General features: G+C 42.6%; 1 protein-coding gene across 2 annotated transcripts in view; it reads left to right on the forward strand.

The window, feature by feature from the left end:
* FSTL5 (follistatin like 5) overlaps positions 1-15526 on the forward strand; it is a 1009581-nt gene that overhangs the window by 459921 nt on the left and 534134 nt on the right. For both annotated transcript variants that reach the window (XM_063920448.1, XM_063920449.1), the window contains exon 4: positions 3580-3828. In XM_063920448.1, the coding sequence (XP_063776518.1) occupies positions 3580-3828 (249 nt within the window). The remainder of the gene's footprint in view (positions 1-3579; positions 3829-15526) is intronic.

A 15526-nucleotide genomic window follows, 5' to 3' on the forward strand; every position in this document is an offset into this window, starting at 1 on the left:
ATAGAGCACGTTCCACCAGGATCTCTCCTCTGTGTGGTGGACGTTTGTAGTTTATACACCAGTATCCCTCACAGGGAAGGACTTCTAGCGATAAAAGGGTTCCTGAACAGAGAGAAAATGGAGACCATCGACTCAGATCTGTTTATGCGATTATTGGAACTAACCCTCCTCAGGAATTACTTCCTATTCAACGGCCAGTTTTATCGCCAAAAAAACGGGTGTGCCATGGGGAGCAATGTCTCCCCATCGGTAGCGAATATTTTCATGTTCCAGGAAGAAGAAGAGATCTTCTTCAATGTCCCAGAAACTGCTGCCAACATCCTCATGTACACCAGGTTCATAGATGACCTCTTTCTGATTTGGACAGGAACGGAACGTCAATTCCAGGATACCATGAGTGCCATCAATGCCAGAAATTCACCTATTAAATACACATTTCAATCCAGCTATGATTCGGTCAATTACCTGGATGTCAAAGTCACTCTAAAGGACAATGGCATCACCACTGGACTATTCACCAAACCGACCGACAAAAACACGTTCCTGAGATCCAATAGCCACCACCCCAAATCCCTCAAGAGAGGGTTACCGAGGTCTCAGATGATTAGAGCCAGCAGAATCATCAGCGACCGTTCAACGGTGGAAGCGACACTGGACGCCATGATCCAGAAATTTGTAACTAGAGGATATAATCTGGACCAGTTAATGCAACAAAAGAAAGAGGTCTTGATGAGGCCCAGAAGCGACCTTTTGTCGAGTCAGAATAGGACAGAGGAGGCATTAATTCCGTTTGTTAGTCGACACAACACGGTCAGCACGATTTTACCAAGGGCAGTGAGAGCCCTCTGGCCGGTAATTTCAACTGACGAAAGCCTCCAAGGACTGGCCCACAAGCGCCCCCTCATGTGTTTCACCCGGGGTAAGAGCATCAGGGACCAAGTGGTCCATGCTGACATCACGGACTTCCACCCAGAGACAAGGGAGGCCAGCAGTTTCCTTAAACGACCACCGGGCTGTTACAAGTGCCCCAAGTGCACTACGTGTGCACACATGATCACTGGCACGTTCTTCAAACATCCCCACTCGGACCGCATATATAAGATCAATCATGTACTGACGTGTACATCGACACACATAGTATATATAATCAGCTGTCTGTGCAAGTTACTTTATGTGGACAAGTCGATCAGGTCTCTCAGAGAGAGGATGGCCCTCCACCGGTCGGCCATTAAACAGGCGACCAGTGGCAAGGGCTCTGACCAGCCAGTGGCCAAGCACTTTTTGGAGAAAGGACATTCGTTAAACGATCTACGACAGATGGTGATTGATCACGTCCCCAAAAATCGCAGAGGAGGTGACAGGGACGGACTCCTGTGGAAGTTAGAAGCCAAGTGGATTTTCCGGTTGAACACCATTAACCCCCACGGTCTCAACGAAATCATGCCGTGAAATGTTTTCTTATAAGGGAGGTCTGACTTTGAACCAGCTGCTCCGTCTCCATGGATTTTCCCAAGAGACGATGTTTTATAACTCTTGATATCTCTTTAAGCTTACAGTTTTTCTATCTCATTCTTCTTATACTGCATCTATCATCCAGTAGGCACCTTTTACATTGGAATCTTCTGCCGTCAGAGCGATTAAGTACTATCATCTGTCACCTGCTTTCTACACAGTTCACACACGGTCACACTGTCATCACCCGACACCCAAGTCTAGGATACATCACCTTTTTAGCTGATTATTTTTCAGTCTTGTCTCTGGACATTTAACCTAAGTTGTGGAGTCTTAGTACTCGAGAAAATTCTTTTTCACTTACATCACGCCGTCACCACACACTACTTCTCCGGCATTTAATCAATCCTGCGGAGTTCTATAATTTAAAATGAATCTCCCCATGTGGATTATTTTAACACTCATTCACAGCACCACAGTCGTGAGTTATGTCTCACAGCACCACAGTCGTGAGTTATGTCTGGCACGACAGATAAGCCCACGATCAGTGCTCAGTACACTTTATCACAGCAGGATGATATTCTTTTCATCAGCATTACAGCATCAATGCAGGGTTTGCCACAACGGAGTTGTGTCCCCTATACATCACATAACAAGCCATGATTCGCTGCAACTTTAAGATACAGCGCTGCCAGCGCTATAACTGACGTGCAGAATTTCCCAATGCAGGCTCTCCTGCATGTTTCCTCCCTCTTGATCCCTGGGTCTTGCTTCACGAGTGGTACTGCTAGTATTTTGTTCTGTTTCTTTCACGTCAGCTGACAGGATCGCCGGGCGTCATGGTTACCTTGACAACCCGACTTCCTGTCATCAATGACGCACATGGTGCGCGCCGGACCTGGGCGCCGGGAACGGAACCCGGGGCGGCGTTCTTTCACACAGCGGGCTTCTCCTGGGTATATAGGTAAGTTCTTTCTCTCTCACCTTATTGCTGCTTATCCTTGACAAAGGGGTGTGCCAACCCCGAAACGTTGGAGTTCAGGTGTTATTTTTAATACATCACTACTTTTGCATCAAGTCTTTGAGTGCCGCAGTTATTTTGCTCGTTTATACCACATGTGTTCTGGAGGCACCGGAGCGACTGAGTCCAAACAGGAGGAGTGCCGGTCCGTACATTGTTTTTATATATATATATATATATATATATATTCCTGCTCAACGAGAAAGGAAATGCCAATGGTGAGCAGCGAGTACAAACATCTTACAAGTTGTATCCCACAGGGGATACATGCATTATTATTTTTTTTACAATATTTACTTTATTAAAACATTGAAAGAAAAACTTGACTTATTAACAAGGCATTTTTTGTTGACAAACATGCAGGACCAGGCACTCAGGGGGAAAGCCAGAACGGAGCATTTGACCACTGCTATGGCACTGCTTACATATACTGTAACACTTATACAAATATTATTCATTGATTTATAAATGATAACAAATAGAGAGTGTTTTTTTATTCAAAATTAGTAATTCACAGAAATTTGAAATTATCTTTGTGAATTAATTCAGCATGGGTTGTAGTTGTGCGGGAAATTGTACAACTACAACCCTTTTCTCTAACATGCGGGGGGATGCCTCAGCACAGGGCAAGTCTGCCCTGCATGCCGGGTCCTGCCCCCCCCTCCCCCATTAACATGCGATTTCCGCACTTTTGAAGGGCTAGCTGAATTAGCCCCTAAATCCAATAGAATAATGCATGACCTATTTTTATATGCTCCTAAAAAGAGCACATTTTTCCAATTTTTTTTATTTAGTTGTCATTTGAGATGAGACTCAAGAACACAGAGGGTTCTTTAAGCTACTGTACTCCATTATACTTTGCACCACTGTTCTACCTGAACATTCCATTCACTTTCTTGAGATTGTGGCAAAGAAAACTTTCAAACAATAAATTTTTCCACAAAATGCATCATTTATAAATTGAAGAGTGGGGTTACCAAATGGGAACTGTTATGCATATATAATATTATAGCAGAGGTTATTAAATTTTTATTTTGTCTTATCAACGTTTTAATGTTTTATCGTGAAGCAACAACTCAACTCAGTTTTTCTTTTTTCTTTTTAAGGTTTCTTTGGTCAGCAGGATGGGCACGGAACTTGTGAAAATAAGTACTGCGGCCTTGGAAGACACTGCATAGTAAGCCGAGAAACTGGGCAAGCAGAGTGTGCATGCATGGAACGTTGTAAACCACATTATAAGCCTGTTTGTGGCTCAGATGGAGAATTCTATGAGAATCACTGTGAAGTTCATAGAGCAGCCTGCCAAAGAAATAAGAAAATAATCATGGTTCACAATGAAGACTGTTTCTTCAAAGGTAAGATAATAACAACTCACATTGGTATTTATGTAGTAAAGTCTTATTTTAAAACATACACTATATGGATGAAAGTATTTGTCCACATCTGTTAATTATTAAATTCGAGTGATTCAATCAGACCCATTGCCACAGGTGTATAAAATCCCCATGCAGTCTCCATTTTCAAACATTTGTGATACAAAATGGGTTGTTCTGTATAGCTTAGTGACTTCAAGCGTAGTACTGTGATAAGATGCTACATTTGCAATAAGACGATTCATGAAATTTCATCCCTGCGGGTTATTTCACGGTCAACTGTAAGTTATATTGTTAGACAGTGGAAGCATTTAGGAACAACAGCAACTCAGCCACAAAGTGGAAGACCATGTAAAATCACAGAGCAGGGTCAGCGACTGCTAAGGTGCATGGTGCGTAAAAGTCGCCAACGCTATGCTGTTTCCACAGCTGAAGAGTTACGAGCATTAATGGAAGCAAAAAAAAAAAAAAACAGTGCGGCGGGAGCTTAATTGAATGGGTTTCCATGGCAAAGCAGCTGGATGCAAGCCTCACATCACTAAGTCCAATGCCAAGCATCGAATGCAGTGGTGTAAAGCACACCAACCCTGAACTGTGGAGCAGTGGAAACGTGTTCTGTGGCATGACGAATCACATTTCTCTGTTCGGCAGTCAGATGGGCGAGTCCGGGTTTGGCGGATACAGAGATAATGTTACCTGTATGACTGTATTGTGCTAACTGTGAAGTTTGGTGGAGGAGGGATAATGGTATGGGGCTGTTTTTCACTGTTTGGGCTCGGCCCCGTCTTTCCAGTGAAGGGCAATCTTAATTATCCAGCATACTAAGACATTTTGGACATGTTATGCTTCCAACTTTGTGGCAACAGTTTGGGGAAGGCCCTTTTCTATTCCAACATGACTGTGCCCCAGTGCATTAAGCAAGAACTATAAAGACATGGTTTGATCAGTTTGGTGTGGAAAAACTTGACTGGCCCACACAGAGCCCTGGCCTCAACCCCATCGAGCACCTTTGGAATGAACCTTGGTGAGCAAAACCTTACATATGGAGAAAAGGTAGGCAGCACTCTGGAGACTTCACAAATGTAAGTAGCTTTAATGCATTAAAGCTACTTTAATCCGTGAAGTCTTCAGAGTGTCGCCTACCTTCTTCTGCATATATATATATTTTTTAATATATATATATATATATATACTGTATATATTATATTTAGATAGATAGATAGATAGATAGATAGATAGATAGATAGATAGATAGATAGATAGATATAGAGCCAAGGGTCCGGCACTCATGTTATTCACAATACTTGACCCAGTGCCTCCACAAATAGTCATCACAAATCCTCCAAAGGTGCGGCATTCAGGGTGCAATAACATTACACAAGAAGGTAAAAACAGTCATTATAAACTGAAATGTTGATAAGCTGATACATGCTTCTTGTGTGAGGTTATTGTGCCCTGAGTGCCGCACCGTTGGAGGTGCACACAGAAGTCCTCAGTCTGTTTGTGGAACAAGTCCTAAAATAGCTGTAATTATATTCTGACCAGACCACTTGTTCACTGCAAATCCAAGCCGGTCTTTGTGCACTGTAGATATTTCGGTCAGCGTCTCCTCCACACTGTCCGTATCCAAAGCCGGTCAAATCTCTACAAATAAATAATAGGAAGGTGCTCCATAGTGCCACGCCTCTATGCATTCTGTCACTCCGGTCAGAGAGCCCTCTGTCAGCCCTCTGAGAGCCCAGTGATGGAAATGCATAGGGGCATGGCCTAACGCGAGGACAGCTGTACAAAGGTGCAGTATTGTCCCTTGGATATGCTTGTGCGATTTATACTGATGGTGATGTTACCGCCTATTGTGGTACGTGATGCTTAACCTTTTGTGAAACAGCTGAAATAAATGATTCTTTTAAATACAGATTCATGCACGATGGAGCACCTTCCTATTATTTATTTGTGTGTATAAATATATTTAAATGAATGGGATAAATACACCCATAAACAGGGATAGTTTTGTTTATCTTTGCAAATATGGTCATGGACATATTGCATTTTGGCCAATGAAAATTGTACTATACATTTGCACCTTTTGCTGTAGTTACCATGCAGTTTCTTCAAAAATGACATTTCCCCATCAGCTCCCCTGGAACAGTTCTCTCAGTCGCAATATTGTGTTTTTTAGCTCTTATTTTCAAGGATTAGTTTATCTATGTATTTAAAATTATAAACACAATTTAATACATGTATAAAATAAAAAATAAAGTAAAAACACAAATAAAAGTTGAAAAATTTATGTAAAAAAAATCACAAAACAGAAAGTTTTTGGTGAAAAAAATTAAACATATATATGTAAATAATGCAACAATTGAACCAGCATGCACAATACCTCAGTGACTTTGCCCGATGACCTCACAGCAATAAATGCATCAGGTAAAAGTCCTCACAGTACGGCACTTCAGTAAAGATTTTAGCAGCTGCAATTATAACAATTTTTTTTTCCGTGCATTTTAATAAATACTGTCATCAAAAGAATGATACACTTACCATATTTAAATAGCCATCACCACATGGTAGTTTTTAAACACACACACACACACACACACACACACACACACACACACACACACACAGCTCAAGGTGCGGCATTCTCAACAAGGTGCTGGTTGGCAACTTTTATCGTGGGTTGACAAATACAATCAAATGGCCTCAGCTTTTCTACCAGCCCTTCCTGCATATCTCCCTACTGTCCTACTGTCCTACTGTCTCTGTTGCATCTACAGCAGCTGATGTTCTGCCTGCCTCTTGCCCAAAGCCAGCCACATATATACAGAGCACCGCTGTGAGCGGCCCTGTAAAATTTAAAGTGTACCGGCCTGGGGGCAGATGGCACCCTGCCCCCGGCCCAGTCACCAGTAAATACTGAATCCCTGTTAGTTAACCAGTGAATCTTGCAAGGCTTTTATGTAGGTTCCAGTGCTTAGCATATTTGATGTATGTATTTAAGGTCTCTAAGGGTGTGCTTTTCACCATCTGTAACTACAGCCACATCATACTGGACTTCCCAATCTTGTCTGATCTTCGAAACTAGCTACAGTATGCATTGTTGGGTCTGGCCTCGGTACACCAGGTGCAGTAGGGTGATATATGCTGCCTGTTTTATTGTTACATTGTTATTATCATTGTGCTATCCTGTATCCTCTTGTGTTGTTGTTTTTTTAAACCTGATGTGGGTTTGATCACATGACATGCTTCGCTGACAGGGCTCATGTGGCTCACAGTGATGATGTTATCCAATAGGCACCACCTGCCAAGAGTCAGTTGCTGTGTTTGGGGCGTGCCTTTTGCAAATGGTTGTGATGGCTATTTAAATCTGGTAGGTGTATCATTCTTTTGTAAACCTGATGAAAGTGTGGAATAAAATACACTAAAACATTCTTATAATCACTGCTGCTGAGTTTAAAAAGAAATGAATAAATAACATTCAAATATTATCTATTTAATAACTTCAGCATCAGAGATATTTTACATTTTTTCAATGACAGTTGCAGTCACAGTTAAGAGCAATAATTACATGAGCACTAATGGATGTTTAAAAACAAAGTAAACGGAATATGGCAGACTAACAAAAATATAAATGGAGAAACTACCATTAAGTAATGAAATTATTAAATAAAATGTTGCAGTCACTCAACTGAGCTTAAATTATGTTTTTATAGAGCTTTCTCAATAAGGAAAATTACATTTTGAGTATAATTTTTAAAATGTACAGTAGATCTGGGCAGACTAGATGGGCCAAGCGGTTCTTATCTGCCATCACATTTTATGTTTCTATGTTTCTGCTAATCATAAGACTTAACATTTTACATTTACAGTAGGAGTGTGCATACTTTCCTTCAAAGTATACATCATTTTTCATGTTCCTAATTTTGTACAAATTACAAAAATGTTTCACTCTGGATGTTTATAACTTTATATAGGAAACTGCAGTTTATCTTGCAGTCATTATATTTTCATAATTATAGGCCACAGTTTGGAGGATCCAAGTTTTTGGATCATACAAGGTCACATTTATTTTTAATGCCAGCTTGCACCAAGTAATGCATTTTAGATCAATCATCTTGAATGCTTGGGAATTGGGGTTTTACAGGCAAGGTTTTATTTTTCATAATTTGAAACACCATAAGAATATAATAATCTAAGTATGAAAATTTTACTTTACATATGCAATATTTTGCTTAATATTATTCTCACATAATTAACAGTTTTCGTAGCTAATGCTGACACACAAGCAAGTTTGTTTAGTGTAAAATATGTTAATTTGTACTATTTATGTCTGCATAAAAAGGCTAAGCCTACTAGAGATAAAAGATTCAGATCAGGGGAATGTGAAATCGCTGATTTTGGGGAACTGTAGTGAAAAAATAAAACAATCAGGTCCCGGGACAGATCCTCCCACCAAATCCTTATCTGAATATGAGGCAAACCTTTATTTTCTTGTAAATCTGAGATCTCATGTATTTTGGAGCACATATAACATACCCTCCCAACTGTCCCGATTTTCGCTCCCTTTACGGGAGCGCACGGCTTCGCCGCATGAGGGATCCCTCTTCATAGGATTACAAAGTTGGGAGGTATGCATAAAAGCCCTCCCTCCTGATCTCAGATGCCATATTAGAATAGAAAGCATGTAGAGAGGTTATTTGCTGGAATCCAGCAGTAGCAGTTACTAGACTATCTGTAAAGTAACTATAAATGTAGCTGCATACATCTAACCCGCGCAGGCACAGGTGCCGCGGTATGCAGCGGGTTTGACTACTCAAAGCCCCATGTATTCCTACGGCGTGTGCTTTTTCTCAGGCACGTCAAAGTTGTGGACACACTAAACGTGCCAGCTTTGCCTTGAATAGGAAGCATTGTGGCAAAGCTGAGCATGGCAACATTTGTACACATCTGTACAAATATTGTAAAATCTGTATAATATACCTACAGGTCACAGTCTGCTGGAATTGTGTATTAAAGTGTATTAAACTGTATGATACAGTATGTTGTATAGCATACAGTACAGTATATGGCAACTCTCCATGATTGTCAGGCAGACCCCCTGAAATAGTAATAATCTCCCTGACTCCCTGAGGAGTCTAGAAATCTCACTAATTGCACCTTACCCCCATTGTGTAGCTGTTATATACTTGGGAAATAATTAAATCAATCAGAGATGTATACAATCAAATGGAATCATCAGTGCCATTTCTTTGCATTGGTTATAAGGCACAACAATCCCTATGGCTACATGCATTTTTTGTGGCCTTTTATATGGGACTTCTTGTAAACCGCAATACTATACAGTACATGAGCAAGCCCTGACAGAAACAGTGTCTTTTAGTCTACAAGTAGACCTTACTAACTGCTTTGGGGCATTTTTATGACACGCCTCTCATATGTAGCAGTGCATGTTCATGCCTTATAGGGGTTACTTTCACAATCTACCTGGATGCTTTTTCAAAAGTAGGCAAGCATGACATGCAGTAGCAAGTATGCACCCAAAACCAGAAAACAAAAAAAATATTTTTTCATGGAAAAAAATAAAGACGTGAAGGGAACTGTGTAGGGGGAAGTATCATCTAATTCAGGTCTGGCTAACTTGTGGCTCTCCAGTTGTTGTAAAGCTACTTATCCCAGCATATCCTGCTACAGTTTAAACATTCCCTAATAGCAAACCTGTTGCAGGGCATGCTGGGACAGTGGGACTTGCTGGAGAATAATAGGTTGGCCAGGCCTATATTAGATGATTATGTGGGAGGTCAGACACTGTTCTCAGCCATCTGTACTGTATTTGCCATCCACATGTTACAGGTTTATGTACATCCCTCCCCAGTGGCAGAACTAGCAAGAGGTGGGCTCAGGGGCAAATATATATCATTTTGGGCCCCCGATGATAGGCAAAAATAAGGCAATTGCAATGAGTGTCTGTGCTCCTCCAAAGCAGTGATATACTCACGTTCCCCCTTGTGTGTCTCAAATGCCCTAAGTGCAGGGGCGTAAGTTCATACCAGGTGCCCTGAGGTGAAATAGAAGGTGGTGTCCCCCCAGTGGCTCTGACTTGTACATGTGCTGATGTCCCAGTGACTTCCAATGGCGGCTAATTGTGGTGATAAGGAAAATTTATTTTTGGGTGCTGGCTGCAAATTATAATAAATAGAACCATGAAGGGGGTTTTATCAATGTTCAGAGAGAGAGAGAGAAAGAGATAGAGAGAGAGAGAGAGAGAGAGAGAGAGAGAGATAAAATAGTGAAAGATAAAGTTCCAGGCAGTCAGCTTCTGCCTTGCATTTTACAGGCTGTGTTTGAAGAATGACAGGAGGAAATTAGTTGGTACATTATTTTTTTTCACAATTTTATCTCTCTCCAAGCTTTGATAAACCTCAAACCCCCCCCCGCCCAAGAAACATAATAAAGTTTTATTATAATATTCAGTGCATTTCTGATCTCCTTTCTTTCTTCATATAAGACACAACATCAAAGCTGTAGTTAACTATCAGTATGCACTTAAAGCTTTTATTACACAGTCACATTCCAAGACTCTTCAGCTGAAGGGGGCTGCAAAGGGGGTTTGTGAACTTGGACAGCATCATCAGTGGCTGTAGCAAATCACTGTGAAATGAGTGGAGAGAGATCTGTTCTACTGTATTTCAGCAGCCCCCTCTGTCCTTCTTTCTTGGTGCCCCTTTGACAGCTGGAGCCTGGCGGCCAGTGCCTCCAATGTCTCTGGGAGTTACACCACTGCCTAAGAGTCTCCTTCATATGTCCCAATGTGACCCCAAATGGTGCACTACTTTGCCACACTACATTAATACGCTGCTTCTCATTATACACTGCACTACATCTCTCCTATGTGCTGCATTACATAACTACACTACATTACCATATATGCTGAACTTCATTATTGCACAACATCCCTTTTTTACTGCACTACATCCCCCTTTAGGCTACACTTCATCACATGTTCTCTATCGGCCTATAGACGGGAAGTAGACCGGCTGGCCCAGTGGTGCATCCACAACAACCTTGACCTCAACCCCCTCAAAACTGTCGAGATGATAGTGGACTTCAGGAAGAAGTCATCTAGTGCACCTCCGCTAACGATTGCTGACAGTGTGGTATCGCTAGTGGACTCCTTCAAGTTTCTTGGGACCACAATCTCCAGGGACCTTAAATGGGGGTCCAACACTGACGCCACTGTTGGGAAAGCGCAGCAGAGGTTGTTCTTCCTCAGGCAACTAAGGAAGTTCAACATCCCACAGAAGCTTCTGCTCCTCTTCTACTCCGCGATTGTGGAGTCGGTACTGTGCTCCTCGATACTCGTATGGTACAGCTCCGCCAGCGCGAGGGACATATGCAGGCTCCAAAAGGTGGTCAGAACCGCAGAGAAGATCATCGGGGCCGACCTTCCCTCAGTCCAGGACCTGTACTTGTCCAGAGCTAAAAAGCGGGCAATGAAGATAGTAAAAGACCAGCTACACCCCAGCCACAGCATGTTTAACTTGCTTCCTTCAGGCAGGCGTTACAGGGCTGTCCCCGCCAGATCCACCAGAAGCCTCAAAAGTTTCTTTCCCCAAGCTGTCCGCCTGCTGAACTCCTGAACATTGACTGACTAGACGTACATGTAACTCACTTGTGTCCCTACGGTATACCTATCTGTGTAACTTTACTTGCTTCCCCCCCCCCCCCCCCACACACACACACACACACACCTGCTTACCTGTTACCTACTTGGCTGTTGTATAGCAAACGAAGACAAATTCCTAGTATACGTAAGTATACCTGGCCAATAAAGCTGATGCTGATGCTGCTGATGCTGATATGCTGCAAAACATTCCCAACAATAACATCAATACATCCAAGTGCCTCTCTCCACGTAAACTTATCATAAGGTATATCTTTCAGCAGGGCCGGTGCTAGGGTGTTCGGCGCCCTCCTGCAAACTATAAATTTGCTCCCTCCCATACTTTACAAAGGGACAGTGCACATAATGCCTCCTGTAGCAGTGACATGTATTCACATAATGCTCCCCGTAGTAGTGCCGCCTACACACGTAACGCCCCCTGTACCAGTGACACTTACACACGTAACGCCCCTGTACCAGTGACGCTTACACACGTAATGCTCCCTGTACTAGTGACGCGTACACACATAATGCCCCTGTACCAGTGACGCTTACACACGTAATGCCCCCCTGTTGTAGATCCATGTTGTCCACTCAAGTGGACATGTGTATAACTTCTTTAGTTTTATAAAAAAACATTTTTACTGTTTTTATAAGCCCTGAAGACTAACAAAAAACATTATTTTATTTTTTTTAAATCTCACATTAGGTTATTATACTTATTGCATCAAAAGGTTAATAAAGAAGTGTTTTTTTAGAGCCAGCTTGAAGCTTTGGAGTGAGGTGGATAGTCTGATACGAAGAGAGTTCCAGTGGTAGGGATCAGCACGTGCATAATTTTGGAGGCAGAATTGGGAGCATGTAACCCGCTGGGAGGCAAGGCGTGGAGGGAGAGGAGTTGTAGGTGGCAGAGGATTGGGTAAGGGCTTTAAAAGGTGAGTGCAAGGAGTTTGAATTGGGTTCTGAATGGGAAGGAATGAGATCTCCATGGAAACGTACTTCCTGGTTTAATTTTTTTGTTATTTTTTTTTAATTGAAAAAAATGTAAAATAAAAAACTCCTGCCCTCCTCCTTTTTACTGTGCGATTGTCTTTTTCACACCTCCTTACCTATTACATGCCAGTCAGTAGGGATTTCCAAACATAAATAACCTAAGGAGTCAGCAAGGGGGCAGGGAAGTCAGGGGCACTTGTTGCATACAGGACAATGGTCTTTGCAGTACTGTTATCTTGAGGTTTACCATAAAACACTTGTGGTGCCTCAACTTGGGCAGGTGTGCCTAGTTTGCCATCGAAGCACCAAGGGTTTGTGAAGCAAGTTGTAGGCATTTGTGTAGGAGCCAAGGCTTGGGCTTGCTGACCAGTCTGAGGGGAAGATGTATCAAACCTTGGTGAGAGATGAAGTGGAGAAGTTGACCAAAGGTACCAATCAGCTTCTAACTGTCATTTATCTAGCACAACCTTTGAAATGACAGATAGAAGCTGATTTGTTGTTTTGGGCAACTACTCCACTTTATCTCTCTCTCCAAGGCCCAATACTGTACATCTCTCATATATTGAGAACATTCCTTACAGCACAGTAAAACTGTCAACAACTTGCATATCTGTAGCAACAGAATTATATTTATATACAGTAACAGGAAATGGTAATTATCCTGGTATATTAAAAGTAAATATTCCATCAAATAAAATGAAATATAATATAAAATAACTCCCTTTAACAATGAAGCAAAGTCATATTATCACTGAGCAGTAGGACAACATCCAGCTGATTTGAATCTTCCTCTCCAGGCTACAGCTAACTTGAGGCATCTGCTCTGGCAGTGGTGAGTGTATTATACAAGAAGCTGGTCAAAGTTGGCTGTCTCATTTCACAATAGTGCTGTGGTCTACAAAATCATACATGTTGCCCACTAAGGATCTCTTCGTATTAGAACTTTGGGTCTGATTTAGAGCTAGACCTCTATTTGCAAAAAATAGGTTGCACCGCACAAGTGCAGCACTTCAGCCTGTATTCAAAACTGAAAGTATCTTACTATCTGAGAGGCAGATCAGAGGCTTTCACTATTAAATTCAGTATACGTTTAATGGTATGCGTTGTGTACGTTCCAGTTATACTTTGGGGGAGAAACAGCGCATTTGTAGACTTAAAAAATATATAAATTAAAGAAAGAGGTGCTTGTAATGTGGTAGGAGATTAAGCAGTGGCACAAGTGGGGATGGGGGGGGAGTTCTGATTACCTAGAAACACCCGCCTTTGCACAAATGTTTTGAGATCTGCCCCCTCACGTTATAATGCTGCGTTCTATGGGGAGGCGGTGTGGGTAAAATTATTCATTAATTAGTACCTGCCCCATGCATGAGTTTCTGATTTTCGTTACAGACACTGCAGTATACAGTATGCCTCATAGCAAAGCATATGAAAGTTACAGCAGTCATCAATCACAGAGTTTCAAAACATTTTCAAAATGTATATCCATTACTGTCTCACAATTATGTGCTAATAAAGTTATATAGGCCAAGCTTTTCCCTGATAGATAACAAAATAGACTGCAAGTGCCCATTAAATATTCACGTTTGAATATTTATTTATTATATTTACAAAAAACGTGGTCCTGTCCTTGGGCAACCATTGCTCAATCCTAATATGCGATGACAGCCCCAACCAGGGCTTGATACATGGGTCTGCTTTTAGCACTTTGAAAATTATCAACTTAAATTACAAATCTAACTATAGAAGTGCATAAAAAGTGATTTTGCTGTACAGAATATTAAGGGGGGCTGCCAAGTGAAGATACACAGTACTAGTATTCAGAGAAACACTGCCTTCACATAAGACAATATTTTCTCTATAATGAGACAATTATGAAGCATTGAAAACGCACCCTACTTTTATATCTTTCTGTTAGGAGACTGCCGGGCTGCTGCTGTGATATTTAAGCAGGTCATCATGCAGGTTGGCAGAGAGCTGCATACACCAGCGCTGCTCCGGGGTCACGCAGGTTCATGATCATGAGCAGCTCTGTGCTCGATTAATCCAGACTCCAGCAGACATCATAATGGATCTAGAATCTCTCATCCGAAGCAGCAGCATAGAAAGATTACTCACAGCGGGGACCAGTGGCGGATCCAGGGGGGGGGGGGCACTCGGGCCCGTGCCCCCCCTGTCATTTGTGGCCCCATCCGTCCCGTCCCCCCGCTTGTGTCACTGAGACACGCTGCCGCTCAGTCCGGCGGCAGCGTGTCTCAGCTGTCAGGAGGAGAGCGCGGCTATCTGGCAGCATGTTACGGACTTCAAACCAGCCGCCAGTTTGTGAGCCAATCAGAGCTCGCGGACCGGCAGCCAATAAGGAGCCACCGGTCCGCGAGCTCTGATTGGCTCACGAACTGGCGGCTAGTTTGAAGTCCTACACGCCGCCAGACATAGCCGCGCTCTCCTCCTGACACCCTCAGAGCCGGCAGAGAAGCAGCAGCAGCAGCGGTAAGCAGCTGCAGAACTGCAGAACTGCTGTGGGGGCATTTGTATACCTGGCACTGTGAGGGCAATTGTATACCTGGCACTGTGGGGGCAATTGTTTACCTGGCACTGTGGGGGCAATTGTTTACCTGGCACTGTGGGGGCATTTGTATACCTGACACTGTGGGGGCATTTTTGGATCTGGCACTGTAGGGGCATTTTTGGATCTGGCACTGTAGGGGCATTTTTGGATCTGGCACTGTGGGGGCATTTTTGGATCTGGCACTGTAGGGGCATTTTTGGATCTGGCACTGTGGGGGCAATTGTGGATCTGGCACTGTGGGGACAATTGTGGATCTGGCACTGCACTATTGGGAGCATATGTCTGTGTATCACGTCTCATTTTAATTGGCCACACTCACTAAATGACTGCGGGCATTACTACAGGCAACATTACTACTGGGGGCAATACGGGCATTGCATAAGGGGCACCACTACTATGGGGTCTATATAAGGGGCACTACCAGTACAGTGGACATTGCATAATTAGCGCTACAACTGTGG

The sequence above is a fragment of the Pseudophryne corroboree genome, chromosome 1, assembly GCF_028390025.1.
Source record: "Pseudophryne corroboree isolate aPseCor3 chromosome 1, aPseCor3.hap2, whole genome shotgun sequence".
Classification (NCBI taxonomy): domain Eukaryota; kingdom Metazoa; phylum Chordata; class Amphibia; order Anura; family Myobatrachidae; genus Pseudophryne; species Pseudophryne corroboree.